The sequence below is a fragment of the Alligator mississippiensis genome, chromosome 2 (genome assembly GCF_030867095.1).
Source record: "Alligator mississippiensis isolate rAllMis1 chromosome 2, rAllMis1, whole genome shotgun sequence".
In the NCBI taxonomy this organism is placed as follows: domain Eukaryota; kingdom Metazoa; phylum Chordata; order Crocodylia; family Alligatoridae; genus Alligator; species Alligator mississippiensis.
The window spans coordinates 125,774,000-125,789,424 of record NC_081825.1 but is presented as its reverse complement, the minus strand read 5'-3'; the positions used below and the strand labels follow the sequence as shown (position 1 = coordinate 125,789,424).

General features: G+C 42.0%; 1 protein-coding gene across 3 annotated transcripts in view; it reads left to right on the top strand.

The window, feature by feature from the left end:
• ANK2 (ankyrin 2) overlaps window positions 1-15,425 on the top strand; it is a 699,650-nt gene that overhangs the window by 129,959 nt on the left and 554,266 nt on the right. For 2 of the 3 annotated variants that reach the window (XM_059722109.1, XM_059722108.1), the window contains exon 2: window positions 378-438. The exons of the other annotated variant lie outside the window; for it this stretch is intronic. In XM_059722109.1, coding sequence (XP_059578092.1) covers window positions 418-438 — 21 coding nt within the window. In that variant the 5' untranslated portion in view covers window positions 378-417. The remainder of the gene's footprint in view (window positions 1-377; window positions 439-15,425) is intronic. 3 annotated transcript variants of the gene reach the window in all.

The window sequence follows — 15,425 nt, the reverse complement described above, 5'->3', positions numbered from 1 at the left end:
TACCGTCTGTGTTTGAAGATCATATTGAGGAATTCTTGCCAATCAGTCATGGAACTAGAGCACATATTATGACTACAGTTATGTCACTGATCCCAAGTATAAGTATATCCCATTTCACACATGGAATGTGAAAACCAAATTCAGAAAAGCATTAACAATGTTTTATTTAAGATATCAGTTGACAGGGATAATTTTGTTTAGTGTTACCTCAGAATTTACTGCCAAATGAATGCTTTACTTCATGAGAAATGAGCAAATTTCACCAAAATTGTAGTGGATCAAAAACAAATCAGGTCTGCATGGATGTTAAGTATAATGACTACAAGAAATGTATTTAAATATATTGGAAAATTCTTACTACTTTTTCTTTTTTCTAGGTAAGTAACTGAACAGGGACATGAAGAATTGACATTTCAAATGACCACCATGCTGCAAAAGGTACTTCAGCATTTTGTTTTGGTGCAAAGGAGAGTTTACAAAGAATTCAGTTGCATCTGCATATTTGCTATGGGTTTTTCTTTTTTTTAATACCGGCTTGTTTGTTGAGTAAATGAATATAGTACAAATTATAATATATAAATATATGCCCAACTCAAGTATTTGTGTGTGTGTGTAAATGAATTGTCATAGCCAAGGGAATATCTGGGTGTACACCCCCACCCCCCCATTTACTTCATCTTAACAGGCTGAGTTCTATCCTTTGTCTATCCCACTCATGTCAATACGTGAGTCTGCGTGGCCCAGTATCTAAAAGCTGTGTGAATGTGAAGCGGTGTGATGGCCTTTCATTAGAAAGAGGCAGATTTAAAGAGGGGCAGATTGTGCAGAATTCTTTAGTGGGGAGTAGCTGAACATAAAGGGCAGTTTCAGTTGCCTGTCCCTACTTCTGGATCACAGTACTTGTCTTTGTGGCTCTAAAATGGCCTGACCAGTCAGTCTGAGTGTTCTGCCTTGTGTCCTCACATGATGGTCAGCAGATTAGATTTATTTATCCAGTCTTATTAGCCAGCATGTTACAATTGGTTAATTTGTGGGAGGGAAGGAATAATAGGAAGGTGGGAGCAGTGGCAGGATGACCAAAGTGCTTATGCATCATGTTTTCCTGCCCCTCTGATTTTTCTTCCATTTTGCCTGAGGCCATATGAGGCATTGTTTCTTCACTGTTAGTTGCTTGAAAATCTGTCTTGGATGCTGATCAGGAAATTGATTGATTGATGTGTCATCTCTGCCTCTCTAAGAGATGACATAACTGAGTAACCTTGAAAAAGCCAAATGGCTCCTGTTCCCTAGACAGATAGCTCCTTGCCAGCCAGATGGTTATTTAAGAATGTAAGTACTTATCATGGGATGAAAAGAGGTATCTGGAGAGATGTTAACAAAATTATGATATTTGTGCATATGACTGCTACGCACAGCTTTGGAAGCCTATTCTGCTATATAATTTGTTTGCAGAACTTGTCTGGCTGGGTATCTTTACAATCATTTGTAACATCTGACTTGACTTCTGTAGACTGTTGTCAAATTCACACAAAAAAGAGTGGAGATGATGGGGAAGCAATTGTTTTGTAATGTAAATCACATTTTTGTTAAGAAGAATAATATATAGTTAACAGATAGGCCCTTTAGTAGATCTGGTTGGAAAACAAGAATTTAGTAAACATTTTTGAGAGTTTGCCATTTGGTTTTACTCATAGTGAAAACTAGATCTTTCAGAACTGTTGGCAGAGAAATGGGGAAGAGAGAGGGATTCACCCCATCCAGAATAGCCAGTAGTTTAGTGACCAGGCCACTCAGCTTGAATATGGCAGACTTGAGTTAAAGCCCTGGCTCTAAATAGGACAGACAAATGACATAGGCCTGGATCTTCTACTTCCTGGATGAATGGTCCCAGTTACTGAACTATTCTGGGCTGGATATCTCCCTTTCTGCTTTGGACCATAAATTTAATTTTAAACCCCCCAAATCCCATCAGGATACTGTTCCACTGTTTCAGTGGAAAAATTTCCAACCGGTTTTACCCGCTAGGCTTTTCAAAAAATGGCATTTCCTAATGTTTCATTTGTCAGTGCTCCTCCCTCCCATGCATGTGCTCTTCTTTTCCCAATTTCTTCTTTCATTTCTTATTAGTGTGTGACCTAGGCAACTTTTTAAAAATTTGCTCACGTGCTCAATATGTGGTGGTATCTCTTAATACATTGGCTTCACAACCTAAACAGATGTTAGAACAGCTGGTTCAGTGTTTGCCTGTTGCAGTCAGTAGGTATAAAATGAATGCAAGTACATCTTATATGAGGTTTGTGTCTTATGGGTTAAACTGGGAAGTATTGTGGGGGGGAAGCAAGATATAATAATATAAAAAGATAAAATAATAGTGATTCATTTCAGACAATTTAGTTTATTATTTCTGACATGTTAGCAAGCTTCTGAAATCTAACTAAAAGCTTCCTCTTGGAAATGTATATTGTACTGTCGCTGTCAATACACCATAATGATCATCTGCAGTGCATTATCACTACCTCACTGCAGCTGTGCGCATTCTCTAAGAAGCTAGGGCTGCTGCAGAAACAACATTCCTTCGATTTCTGAGAGAGAGACTCTCCCTTTCTTTTTATTCAGTTATGTCCTGGTGCTCAGTGAGCCTGTGGACTATGTAGCAGTCTTATTCAACCTATAATATTAGTATTTGAAATTGTCAGTTTGATGGACAGAATTGCATGCCACAGAACAGCTTGTCAAACAACGCACACTAATTAAGCAGTCTATAAAGGATGCATGTTAAACTGCGTACTGAGGATACATAGTCTTGTCGTTAGAGAACTAACAAACGGTATCCTGTAGCTCAGGAATTCTTGGCCTGTAAGTGATGACCCCCTGCAACATAGTGAACAATTTTTTTTTCACAATAGTTAACCACCTTCCTATCCCTTTCTCCTTTTTACCCCTTCACATTATATTTATTTTACCCTTCTACTGATAAAGCTTGTGTGCGTGCACGTTCTCTCTCTCTTTCTCAGTATAGTTATAGTATACTTAGTGAGTGTGTATGTGTGTATGTATGCACGTATTTATCACTGGTGTGCATGTATATGCAACAAGACCTGCCTGAAGCTTCATACAGGGTAAAACAATAGCTTGAAGAGGGATGAGGTACTCCACTCTTCTTAATCAAGGCCCTTGGGATGTTACTTTTCTGTACCTCAGAACAGCTCTTTTTGGTAATGTCACAGAATATGATTTTTTTTTTTTAATAATTCTCTCTTTTACAGTAGCTGGGTGCCTTACACTTTGGTTTGTCTCCTTGCCCTGCTGGGATCTGCTGACTTTTTTGGTCTCCTGTTTTTCCTTAAATGGAAATGAATTTGATTTATAGTGCATGTTACCTGACTTTCATCTGTAGCGGGCTGCACTACCATGCAAATGCAGCTACTCTTTTTCCAGTTTAGGAGTTGACATACGCAGAGGAGACCTATGTGTGTTTCAGTGCACAGTTGTCAGGCACAGGGATTTTTCTGTGCTGAGTTGTCCTGTGACTAAAAAAAACTTGCTAAGGTGTGTTAACTGGGGATGCACTGATTGTGCTCTATGTCTTAGTTAAAGTTATTTTGAGATCTGCTGTTACCAGGCAACTCAAAGCAACAACGTTCTCCAATGTAATGGATATAGAAGGTGAAAACCTGTATTATTTGTATTTAAGTTTAATGTGATGTATAGAAATCTGTAAGCAAAGTTTTCCAGGCACCTTTCAATAGAATAAATGTTGTTTTTCTGAAGTTCCTAGGAAAAAAAATCAAGGATCTCTTCTTATTTTGGTACTAGCAAGTTTATATTGTTATATCACGGTGCAGGGAAATACTACAAGTTGACCTATGTTGCTAAGAAAAATTGTACAACTTTTTAAAAATGCCTGAAAGAACAGTGAATGTTATTAGAGTGGGCAGTTATCCTCTATCAGCAGCTTTCGCTTTTGTTCTGCTCTACCTGGAAATGTAGGACTCCAGATGTCCAAGAGTACTTGAGATTTCTCTCTGGACTTGTGAGGAAACAAAAACCTGAGTGTTTAGTTGCACACCTGACACCTACCACTACAAAGCAAAAATTGTATGTGTGCCAGTGGGCAGAAAAAAGAGAGAGGAATAAGAAAGGGCATTTTTCTGCAATGTTGTGGTTTGCTTCTTGGCACAGACATAGCCTAAGAGGGATGCTGTACCATAATTTTGTTGATTTGATGGCGTATGAAAATTTACGTTGTTGAAAAGTAGCTACAGAATGAGGTAGGTCCATTACTGCATGACAGTGCAATTATTTTCTTTTAACTTTTTTTGCAAACAAATAGCTGTGCTTTTGTTTTCTACTGCTGAGAAACCCTAAGGCCAACTTTGGAAAAGTCCTATTAAAAGTAACTTTGTTTCCTCTGTTTCTCGTGTTTTTGTTTATACTTACACTACTTGAAACCCAGCAATCACTGGCACTGAGGATGCAAAACAAAGGAACTAATGAAAGGACTGCTCCTCTAAAGCAATGTAATGCATGTTGACATGCTGTAATCACATTGTATATATGATCTTTGTCTCCAGCTGAGAGTTTTTTATAACATGGTTGTATAGTATACAATACACATCAGCATGCAACTCCTACGCAATAAAGTGTGTATGTGTGCATGAATACATGTGTAGTTATGATCTTTCTGTCCATTGAAAAAAATGGTATTAAAGTCAGGATAATTATTGCTATCTTAGAAGAGAGAGTCTCTGGGTAATTTGATACTGGAATTGTTTGATATCTTTTTAATGGATGGTAGTAACGGAAAGGTCACAGCAGAGGTTTCAGGCAATGAAATTATCATAGGAAGAACTTGATTCTAAAAGTTACAACTGCATTTATTTTGTCTCTGTTTTTGAAATAATAGTTACCTTAATCACATGCTCTGCATAGTTTGACAAGACAGTTTTCAAAATTATGCAGATGAGGTTTTAAAACAAAGTTTAAAGGGGATGCGTCTACATGTTCATTAATGCGCTGTAGTCACGGTGCATTAAGTTTAATACTTGATTAACTAAGTACTAAATCAATGTGCAGTAACTTGCACTACTGCACAGCAGCGCTGGCACATGGGTTTTTAGTGATGGTTACTGCTTAGTAGCCTAATAATAGCAAGCAGTAGCATATTAGCACCTTTTATTTCCCTGGCACGCTACTGTGCAGTGTTATTAGGCTACTGCATAGTTAGTGTCTTGTGTAGACATGTCTAGGGACTCAAAAGCATGTGAGTAGCAGATATTAAATGAGAAATAATCGCAGATTAAATGAAGAACCCTAAAAATGCTGGGTTAATAAAGCAGCATCTGGTGTAATAGGTCATGATTGATTCTCTCTTAGACAAAAAAAGAAACGTGCCTGATAGATACAAGTCCTGAGCTAGGCAGGTGATTCTGTAGGCCAAGGGGCCATCTATAAAACTTATTGTGCTTAAAGTAAGCTAGAGCAAAAGGAGACATCACTTTGTTTCCCATTATGCTAATCTTAGTTACTCCCCTAACCAGTTATTCCTTTGAAGAAGAGAAAGCAAAGGAGGCAAGGTTGGGTCACTGTCTAGTACTGATAGTGGAAGCTGTGAGAACCCCTGGCCCATTGGTCCTCAGGACCTGACTGAATCCTGCAGTTTAGTTCAGAGTGTTTGGATTTGAACTGGTTCTCGCAGGTTTTGTTGGAGATTCATGTTATAACTAGGGTTATTTAGCCCAGAGCAGAGAAAACCGAGGGGAGGATTTGATAAGCCTTCAAATGTCTGAAGAGTGATTATAGAGAGGATGGAAGTGGGTTCTCATAGCTTCCACTATCAGTACTAGACAGTGACCCAACCTTGCCTCATTTTTCTGTGACAGTAAGATTAATGGCCTCAAGCTTCAGCAGGGGAAATTGAGGTTGGAGATTAGAAGGAACTTTTAGACTATGAGGATGGTCTAGATTGAAACAGGCTAACTATAAAAATCATGGCATCTCCATCTATGGAAGTTTTCAAGGTTAGACGCGCACTTGCCTGGGATGGTTTAGTCAGGGATGATTCTGTCTTGAACAGGGGGCTGGACCAGATGACCTTGTGAGGTCCCTTCCAGCCCTTCTTTCCAGAGATATGGAGCGGAAAATTTTCCATGGATAATTTTCCAAAAAGAAAAATTTTCCAGTGCTTAATTTTTCCATGGAAAATCTTCCGCCCCACATCTCTGCCTTTAGCGAAAGAGAATGTGGTTCAAGTAGTTTTGAATAAGATTTGCTTCAATCTGATTCTGAAATGGCACTAATAAGTAGTGCAAGTAATTCTACAGATAGCGACAGTGAAACTGGAGGTGCTGCGATGACCTCAGTGGAAGAGAGCTAAACTCTGTCGAAATAGCTAAAAGCAGAGGTGTGGGGCGGAAGATTTTCCATGGAAAAATTAAGCACCGGAAAAAAAAGAACTTTAGGTGTGCTAACATGAGTGTGTCAACAGTTTTCAGTGCCTTCATTTTTTTTCTTAAATTTAAACAAACAATGTAAGGGTAACATGCTATTGTGTATTGTCTTTACATTTTTACAAGTATTCCAATAAAAATAATTTCTTTCCACATAAAGCTTTGAATTTGTTTGACTATAACATTTTAACCACATTAAGTGTTCTGTATTTAATTTTTTCCCTAATAAAATATTTCATAGATCCATAGATGTTAGGGTTGGAAGGGACCTCAGTAGGTCATCGAGTCCGACTCCCTGCTCTGGGCAGGAAAGAGCGCTGGGGTCGGACAATTCCAGCTTCAGTTCAAATACGTGTGGCTATTGAAACATAAAATTAACATGGGGGTACTTTTTTAGTTTTATTTGACTTACATTTTATAAAAAAAATGCTGAATCAGGTCACGCTCTATTTAGGGCATTGGAAAATTTTCCAATTCAAAATTTTCTGGAAAACCCACATCTCTGCTTCTTTCCTATGATGATCCCATGATGATGTTCAGTGAATTAAAATATCTAAGGGAACCTCCACAAAAACTTCTCTATCTACTAGCATCTGTCCTAGATTTTGGAGTAGTATCTTATCATTAGAATATCTAAGCACCTCTCTACATCCTGAAATACTCTGGGGCCCATATACACGTTACACTTAAGATGTGATTAACCAATTAATAATGTCTTAAATTGTGACTCAGCCATGCATTCAATCAGTTAACAGTATGATAAAACAAGGAATAAACCACAAAGTTATTCTACAAAAAATGTGGAATAACTTTGTGGTTCATTCTTATCACACCATTAATTGAACATATGGCCAGGTGCTCCCCTGTGGCTGGGATCCCCATCAGCTGATGGAGATGCAGGGATGCACCATGGACTGCCATGCCTACAAGTCCTGCAACTGATGGGGCTCATAGCTGTGTGAGTGTCCCATGTGCTGCTGTGCCTGTGAGTCCTGCAGCTGATGGGGCTTGCAGCCATGGAGGTGCTTTCACAGCTGCAAGCCCTGTCAGCTATGGAACTTGCAGCTGCAGGAGCATGTGTGGGGGCTCCACTGGCTATAAGCCCTGTTAGCGCTGTGCTCCCAGCCATGGGAGCTTGCTACTTGCTGGTGCAGGGGGACCCTGGGATCATGATCCTGAGCTCTCCCTGCGTGGGTTATAAGGTATGATTGGATATGATGCTGGATCCCACAATCAGGCCTCCTGCTATGCATGTGTGGAGTGAACTTCTGGCAGACCCGGAAGATTTTTCCTGACTCTCCACCCAGCCGCTTACTATCATGGGTGGGACTGGAAGGTGATGGTCATTGTATATGTAGATAAAGAAGGTGGCTGGCTGACTGGGGGACATGAACAGAGAATATAATCTATTTGTCCAACTGGGGGCAAAGCATAAGGTTGTTCACAAATGTCCTGGAGCCTGGGTTCACCTCTAACCCTAGTTGAGGGCAAGTGCATTACACTTTGACTTGAGCATATCGCACAGCTCTATTGATTCTGCTTTACATAAACAAACTCTTCCACTACTAAAAAATACGTTTATAAGCCAAGGGCATGTATGTACTTTAGAAGTGATTTAGTACAGTTAGCAGCTGAACGTCTTGATGGAATGATCTCATGTCTGCACTTAGGACAAAAAAAAAAGAAGCAGCAGCTATAATTAGATTTTCCCCTCCTTGAAATGTGCATAAAGCACTTTTGGTTTTCTTGTCTGTTTACTTGTCAAACAATAGGCTAATACCTTTCTTAATGTGCAAATTTCTCTCTCTCTCTCTCTCTGTCTGTCTGTCTCACTCATGATGGAGCCAGTGGCCTGACCTCGCTCCCTGCCACCATGTGCAACTCATGGGACTGCCAGGAAACAGGAAGTGGGGCTTCCCATCACTTCCGGCAGAGTCCCATGTGCTGCACATGGTGGCAGGAGGCGGGGAAATAGGGTGGCCATCATAGAAGACGGTCTAGTTGTCCTCTATTGATATGAAACCAGACACCTTTATGTCTTCTACAGAGGTGGTAAAGACATCAGGTTTCATATCAATAGTGGACAGAGTAGCAGAAAACTGGTATGTCCTCTGTGATGGCGCCCTATGGGGAAGGCAGCTGGTTCCATCGTGCAGAGCCTCCCCCAGGTGGTCTGTAGAGTCCCAGGAGCGGCACATGAGCCGTGTGCAATGGAGGTGGGCTGGACTGGCTCCGCTTCTTGCTGCCACCTGCAGCTCCTGAAATTGACTGGAGCTGCACGCTGTCCAGCTGCTGCACATGCACGGGCCTTGAGCATCCTGAGGGCCTGCCACCTGCTGCTGCCACTGACAGTGAGGGCTGTGTGCCATGGTGGGCGTTCGGGGGTCCCCACACCCCCCACCTTCCCTCACCCACAAACCCCACACACACCCACACCCTGTCCATATGCCACCACAAGCCCCTTGCGTATACACATACCCCCAACATATCCTGCACCCCCTACAGCCCGAGCCCAGCCACAGTCCCTCACAACTCACCCCATACACCCACCCACATACACACCCCACATACACCATACATACGGACCTATGATGGCTGGGGGTGGGGCACCTGTCAGGGGACACAGCTACTGTTGTGGCCCTCAACAGCTCATCAAAACTCATTAAGCAGCCGTCCAGCTGAAATAATTGCCCACCCCTGTCCTAGAAGTTATTTAGTCAAGCCTGCTGCTCAAGGCAGGAACATCTCTCTAAATACCCTCAGGAAATTATTCATGTAATTTTTACTTAAAGACTTACAGAGAGAGAAACTTTACAGCTTCACTTATCTGTTCTAGAGTTTAACTGTCTCTGGACTTTGAAAGTTCTCTACCTAACTTAAATTTCCCTTGTTGCAATTTAAGCTGTTTACTACTTGTGCTGTCACCAGTGAACATCAAAAACAATTGATAATCTTCCTCTTGGCAGCAAGCGCTATATTTTAAGACTGTTATCAAATCCCTTCCTCTGCCCATTCCCCTCCAGATTAAGTAATCTCTGTTTGTCTAACATTTCCATATATGGTATGTCATGTTTCCAGACTTGTAATCATTTCTGTTGCTCTCTTCTGGGCTGTCTAGTTCATATTGTGTGGTGCCCAAAGTGGGCACAGTACTCCAAGTAAGGCCTCACAAGCACTGAATAGAATGGAGGACTAGCTTCCCATGACTGACTGACTGACCACATTATTTTCCAATAGACAGGTGTCTATTTGTTAACAGTGCAAGTTAACTGTGAATGAAAGTACCATTTTTCAATGAACAGGACGTTCTGGATGGGCATGGAGAATGAATTATCGTTTGACCAGGGTTGTCCCTGGGGGGACAAATTGGGCTGACCGCCCCAGGCCCCACGCTTTGGGGGAACCCACAGATAGCTCTGTACAGGCCCTGCCGCAGCCACCATGCACCACCACTGCCAAGTGCTGCTGACTCTGCCACCGCCATTGAGCGCTGGCCGCTCACCACTCCCCACACTGTGTCCCCTTCTCTGGGCCCAGCACAGGCTGATATGCTGTGAGCTCCACACACCCCTAGGGATGGCTCTGCCTTTGACTCAGAGTCCCTCCAGAATACAGGTAAAGCAAAGGCAGGAAATTAGTATTTATTAATGGTTCTCTAAAGGACTTTATTCTTCAGGATTGCCAATCTGGCATGATTATTAAAGTTGCAGTAATGAAAATGAATACAAATTAAACTTATTTTCACCCCAACCCCACACAATACCAAAGAAAACCCCAAACCTATTTCATTATAGCTAAAATGAGAGAACACAAAACTGTGGGCCCATATCCAACCCTTGTACCACAGTTTTAACAGGGGAAAGGAAGTGCCAAAGACTCCATGAAGTCCACCAGAGGCATAACTGTTGCTATTGATTTTTTTTTTTTTAATGTGCTGTTACGACGGGCAGGTAAGATGAGGGTTAAAACAGGTTCTGATCTTTCAGGGTGCTGAAGCCAAGTGGATAGTCTGCATCTTTTAATAAGGGTTTATCACTTCATGCGTCTAGACCAGTAATGCCCCTGTCATGAGCTTGATAGGTAGGTCAAAGGCGGTATATTAACCAGTGTGTGGATATTTATGGTTTGCAATCATGGTCAAAACAACTTTCAGTTTTGTAGTGTAGGGAAAAAATAGGTATGGCAAGCATTCTGCTCAAAGATGTGGCTGCTGAAAAGCAAGGCACGGTTCTTCTCTGACATGTTTTTTTTCCCAGTAATAAGGAGGGATCCTAGTTTTCCGTGATTAAAAAAAACAAAATTCTCTGATAAAGAAAAGACACCCCCCTCCCCAAAAAATCCACATTTTTCCACGGTGATCTCACCCCTCTTCTCCCAGCATTGATTTATTGAGGGACCCCAGTGGTGGCTCCAGCCTTCACTGCTGATTGGCTTAGAGGGCTGCTGTTTATGTGGCCCCACCTTTCACTGCTGATTGGCAGAGTGAGGTGGGGCCCTTGGCCAATCAGTGGCAGAGGGGGCAGCCACCATCTTGACTGCTTCCCTATGTGCTGGTGGCTTCTCCCCTCCACTGTGGGTTCTTGCAGCTGCTGTGAGAACTGCTGGGTCCCACTGGCGAGCTAGCATTTTATTTTCACTAAGTTTTTTTTTTCTTTCTGGCAATTCTAAAGTTCCTTTGTAAAAATGCAAATTCTGCATTTTTCCATGGCAAATGGATTTGTAGGATCCCTGGTAATAAGAAATAGAAGGAAGAAATAGCTGTTCTTGATAGGCTAAGCATTACCAAAATAACTTCCTTTTCTCTTTTTCAGATGCATATACATTCTGAGGAAAATAGCTGATATAGTCTTAAAATGCTCCATAACTCACTTTTCCATTCTCTGAGTGAGATTACATATGTGAAGTATTGTCTGAAAAAGACAAGATGCTAGCTGCCAAGATGTTGTTTTTATTTTTTAATTTGCCATAACTTTTCTTAGAAAAACTCTATTTTCTCTTCTTGCAAGTATAGCAATCAAGAGAGCATTATGTTTGTTTCTCTTAACTGTGAGAATGGTTTAGAAAAGGAACTGTCCTTTCTCAGACATAAATTTCCAGAATTCTTTACAGGTGCCTTATAAAATATGTCTGGCTGGCAAGAACTACCCAATCACTGTAGTTTCCTTTTCACTTCTACTGGAACAATAACACAGCTCTGACCTCCTTTACAAAGTCACTTTTAAACATGTTTCTGTCTTCTTCTAGTGATATATTTGATAATTAAAAGCCTTGTTTTTTATCACACTTGCTGTACAAAGCTCGCATGTATAGTTAAATCCATTAAAGGTCCATGCCTGAAGCCACAACGCCTACGAAGGGAAAATAGTTGTTTTGAAATAGGATTTGTATTAACTAGGGAACCAAACTGGGACAGAAAACAAAAATTCTGTGTTTTTAATTGTATAGGTTTGTAGCCATGTTGGCCTACAGGCAAAAGCAATTGGAACTCTTGGTAGAAGCGATATCTTTTACTGGACCAATTAGGTATTTGCAAAAAAAAAAAATTCTTTATTTGCAAGCTTTTTGTAAATATCTAGTTGGTCTAATAAAAGATATCACGTCTACCAAGAGTTTTGACTGTGTTTTCAACTGCGCTGAACAAATAGCTAGATAACAATATTCTGCAGGTTTTTATACAGAAAGGTATCTGAATAGCCCACAAACCTTACCCTACTGCCAACAACCATAACTGGTAACAAATCAGTTATGAGGCCATAAATACAAGCAAGAGTATGTCATGCATTTCTCCTGCCACTGTATCTTTCCTCCAAACTTCACAAACTGAAGGTTTTTTCTTTCTTGATTCAAGAGGCCTGGAGTCTGCCCCAAGAGTACTCTGCCATCAGTGCTCTCTCCTTGAGCACTTTGGCTAGGGACAGACGTTCAAAAAACCTGAGGCTGAATTGATTCAATCTTTGCAGGCTAGACTAACCTGGCTAGGCTGAACCGGTTTGTAACTGAACACACATTCTTTTTGGACTGAGGAAATTCGGGTACATACCTCCAGTGGCTCAGGCTAGAAGCTGGGGGGTGCTAGAGCAGCCCTCCCTTCCCTTCCACAACTCTGAGCTGAGGTGGGGCATGGCCATGCAGGACGTTCTGATTAATGAGGGGTGTAAACCCCTACCCTGCCTGCACCATTCTAGACTTTTCCCTGCTGGCTGCTCAAGGGGAGGGGTGTTGTCAGCCCTGAGCCCCCTGTTAGCACTCTGAGGCAAGAGGGATTGTACAGCGCATGCATCTGTTGATAATAAGAGCTTTTCAATCTCCCTCTCCCTGCTTGTTTATACTGTCTGCAGGAAACTGACAGGTAAGCAAGCCAGAAGGGGGCTGATAACAGTGTTTATCACCTCATCAGCAAAACAATAGGCTCTCTCCATTATTTCAAACTCTTCTTAAACAGCTTACTGCTGACCTGTTGATTAGCTCCAAATAACCCTAAGTGGCCACTGTGCCTGTCCCAGTGAAACTGGAGAGAGACACATACAGACACCTCAGCATTAGCTAGCAGACCACATGCCTAGGGTCCGTGGGGCTGGTGTCTACTGTAGGAGATAGGAGGGAGGTGGGGATTCCTGCTTAAGCAGTGAGGGGATGGGGTAGGGGGGGATGGAGAAGCCAGCAGACTCTGCTGTACCTGCAGTCTCTACTGGAGCTGCAGCCAGGGAGCAGAGGGGTGGGGCCAGCGCTGCTGGGGAGCAGAGAGCCCCACCCAGCCCAGAGAGCATGCTAGGACACTGGGGGACTCTGGTTTATATTAAACTAGCAAGGGGTGTGGGGTGGACATTGCATAAACCAGTTTGACCCAAATCAGTTAAGTCTGATACTACATTCAACCAGGTTTATCTCAAACTGGTTTCAGCCATTTTCAGACTGGTTTATGTGCACTGAACATCTGTCCTGTTACAGGTTTAAACCAGTTTCTGATCACTTAAACTGGTTTCTGTGTAATGTCTGTCCCTAGCCTTTGTCTGTAGCACTTTACTTCCTTTTACTGCTTGCTACACTTTTGTGTAGTAAGGCTGCTTCAGCTAAAAGTGTCATATTTAGCCGGTCTGGCTGAAACATTTTGAACAAAAAATATTTCCTTGTTAGAAAAAGGAGTTTTGGGAATTGTCTTTGCAAGAACATAACAGGTCATTGTTAATCTCAGCATTTAGTGCTTTGCATCCTCATCCCCTCAGGACCTGCTCCTAGCTGGACTGCATCAACCTTGATACACCACAGTCTCTCTTTGTTGCTGGCTTGTATACCAGTAGCTAGAGATGTAATGTATTGGGATTCTTACAATGGAATCTAACTGCCATTACTGTTGCTTCTGTGTTTCTTCTCTCAACTGATTCCTTAGTGGGTGTGGGGGAGGGGGGAGGCGGGCAGGGCGGGGGGATGACAGAAGAGAGGGAAATCACACAGGTGCAAATTTGAGATGAGCTCAAGCTGCAAAACTTGGTTCTGGATTTCAAACTCCAGCAAAAGTTTTGGGGGTTCAGAACCATCCTTTTGGCTTGTGCCTCCTTTTCCCTACCTGCATCCTGTATAAGCTTTCTATCCTAAGTGCTACTTAAATGAACTGATAGAGCATGTATTTTTAAGTGCATGTATTTCTAAGTGCTTGATCAATGTATGCTTGTCCTAAAGATTATTATTTCATTGGCTGCATTTCAGAAGGTACTGTGGAATCACTTTTTAGTAGGATTTGCATTTTAGCAGGCTGCACATTTTTGCATTGCAGAAAGTACTAGTGGTAGAGAGGTTTTGACTAACATATGTGGTGAAACTAGGTCCACTTTGGTTGCTTTAATTAACCCAGCACAGCAATGAAAAAAGTTTCAAAATGCCACTTGTATTTATCCGTAATCTTAATTGATCGAAACCAACCTTCCTGGGATTCAGGCTGGGTGAGCAGTGTGGGGTTGATCCACAGGCTGTATCTGGTGCATGGGATCATTTGGTGGGAGTAATCTGGTGTGTGGCCTCAGCCACACACCAGGTCCACTGCCATGGCCCTGGCCCTAGGCCCAGGCATGCTGGGTGGAACCCTGGCTCTGGCCCTAATCCCAACCCCAGCTCTATGCATGTTGGCCCAATCCAGCACATGATGCTGTTTCATCTGGCCATTGGGCTTGGAAATTTGGCATTAGGGGGAGCTTTGGCAGTGGTAATTGCCACCACTCCTCTACTGCTGCATTTCTGAATGTGGGGAGACCCTTGGACCAGATGACACAATTCCACAGGCTGGAAGTTAAGCAGCGCTGATAAAATCTGTGGAGTGGGTTCCCCAGGCTGCTGCTTTTAGACAGCCATGGGCTATGAAATCAAATACAACTTTTTTTCCCTCCTTTATATGGCACTGAAATACCGACCTGTGGAAGGTATCCTTCTCAAATTGGGCATGCTGACCATTCATAAACTGTTGCATTAAAGTTCATGACTCCTCATAAATATATTTGAAAACAAGCAATTAATCAGCTAAAAATCCCAAGGTTTTTATTTATTTTTTTAAATAAGCATTTAGTTAGAATTGCTTTTAGTGCTGTTTTGCTAATTGGTTAATATAGCATGTAATTGCATCCTGGTTGAAAACCATTTCAGTTTCCTGTTTGCACCAACACCTGCCCCCTCCTCTCAATTGTATAAACAATGATTTTTATACTTTTGTATGCAAGCAAAATCATTTTTGTTTACCTTTCTTGGGTCAGTGCAATCCTGAATCTTCCACCCTCTGGCCACTCTTCCAAAGACCCAGTACCTAGGACTGGTGAAACCTAGTTTCATTCCCCCACCTCCAGCTTCAAACCCACTGGCATATATTGCAGAGTGGCTGCACAATGACTCCACAGCCTTGGGCTACAGTAGGACTCTTAGAAGTGGATGGGAGCTCTTGCATGTCCTTGCTGTGGGCATTGTGACTGGTCCATGTGTATAACTTTGAATCTG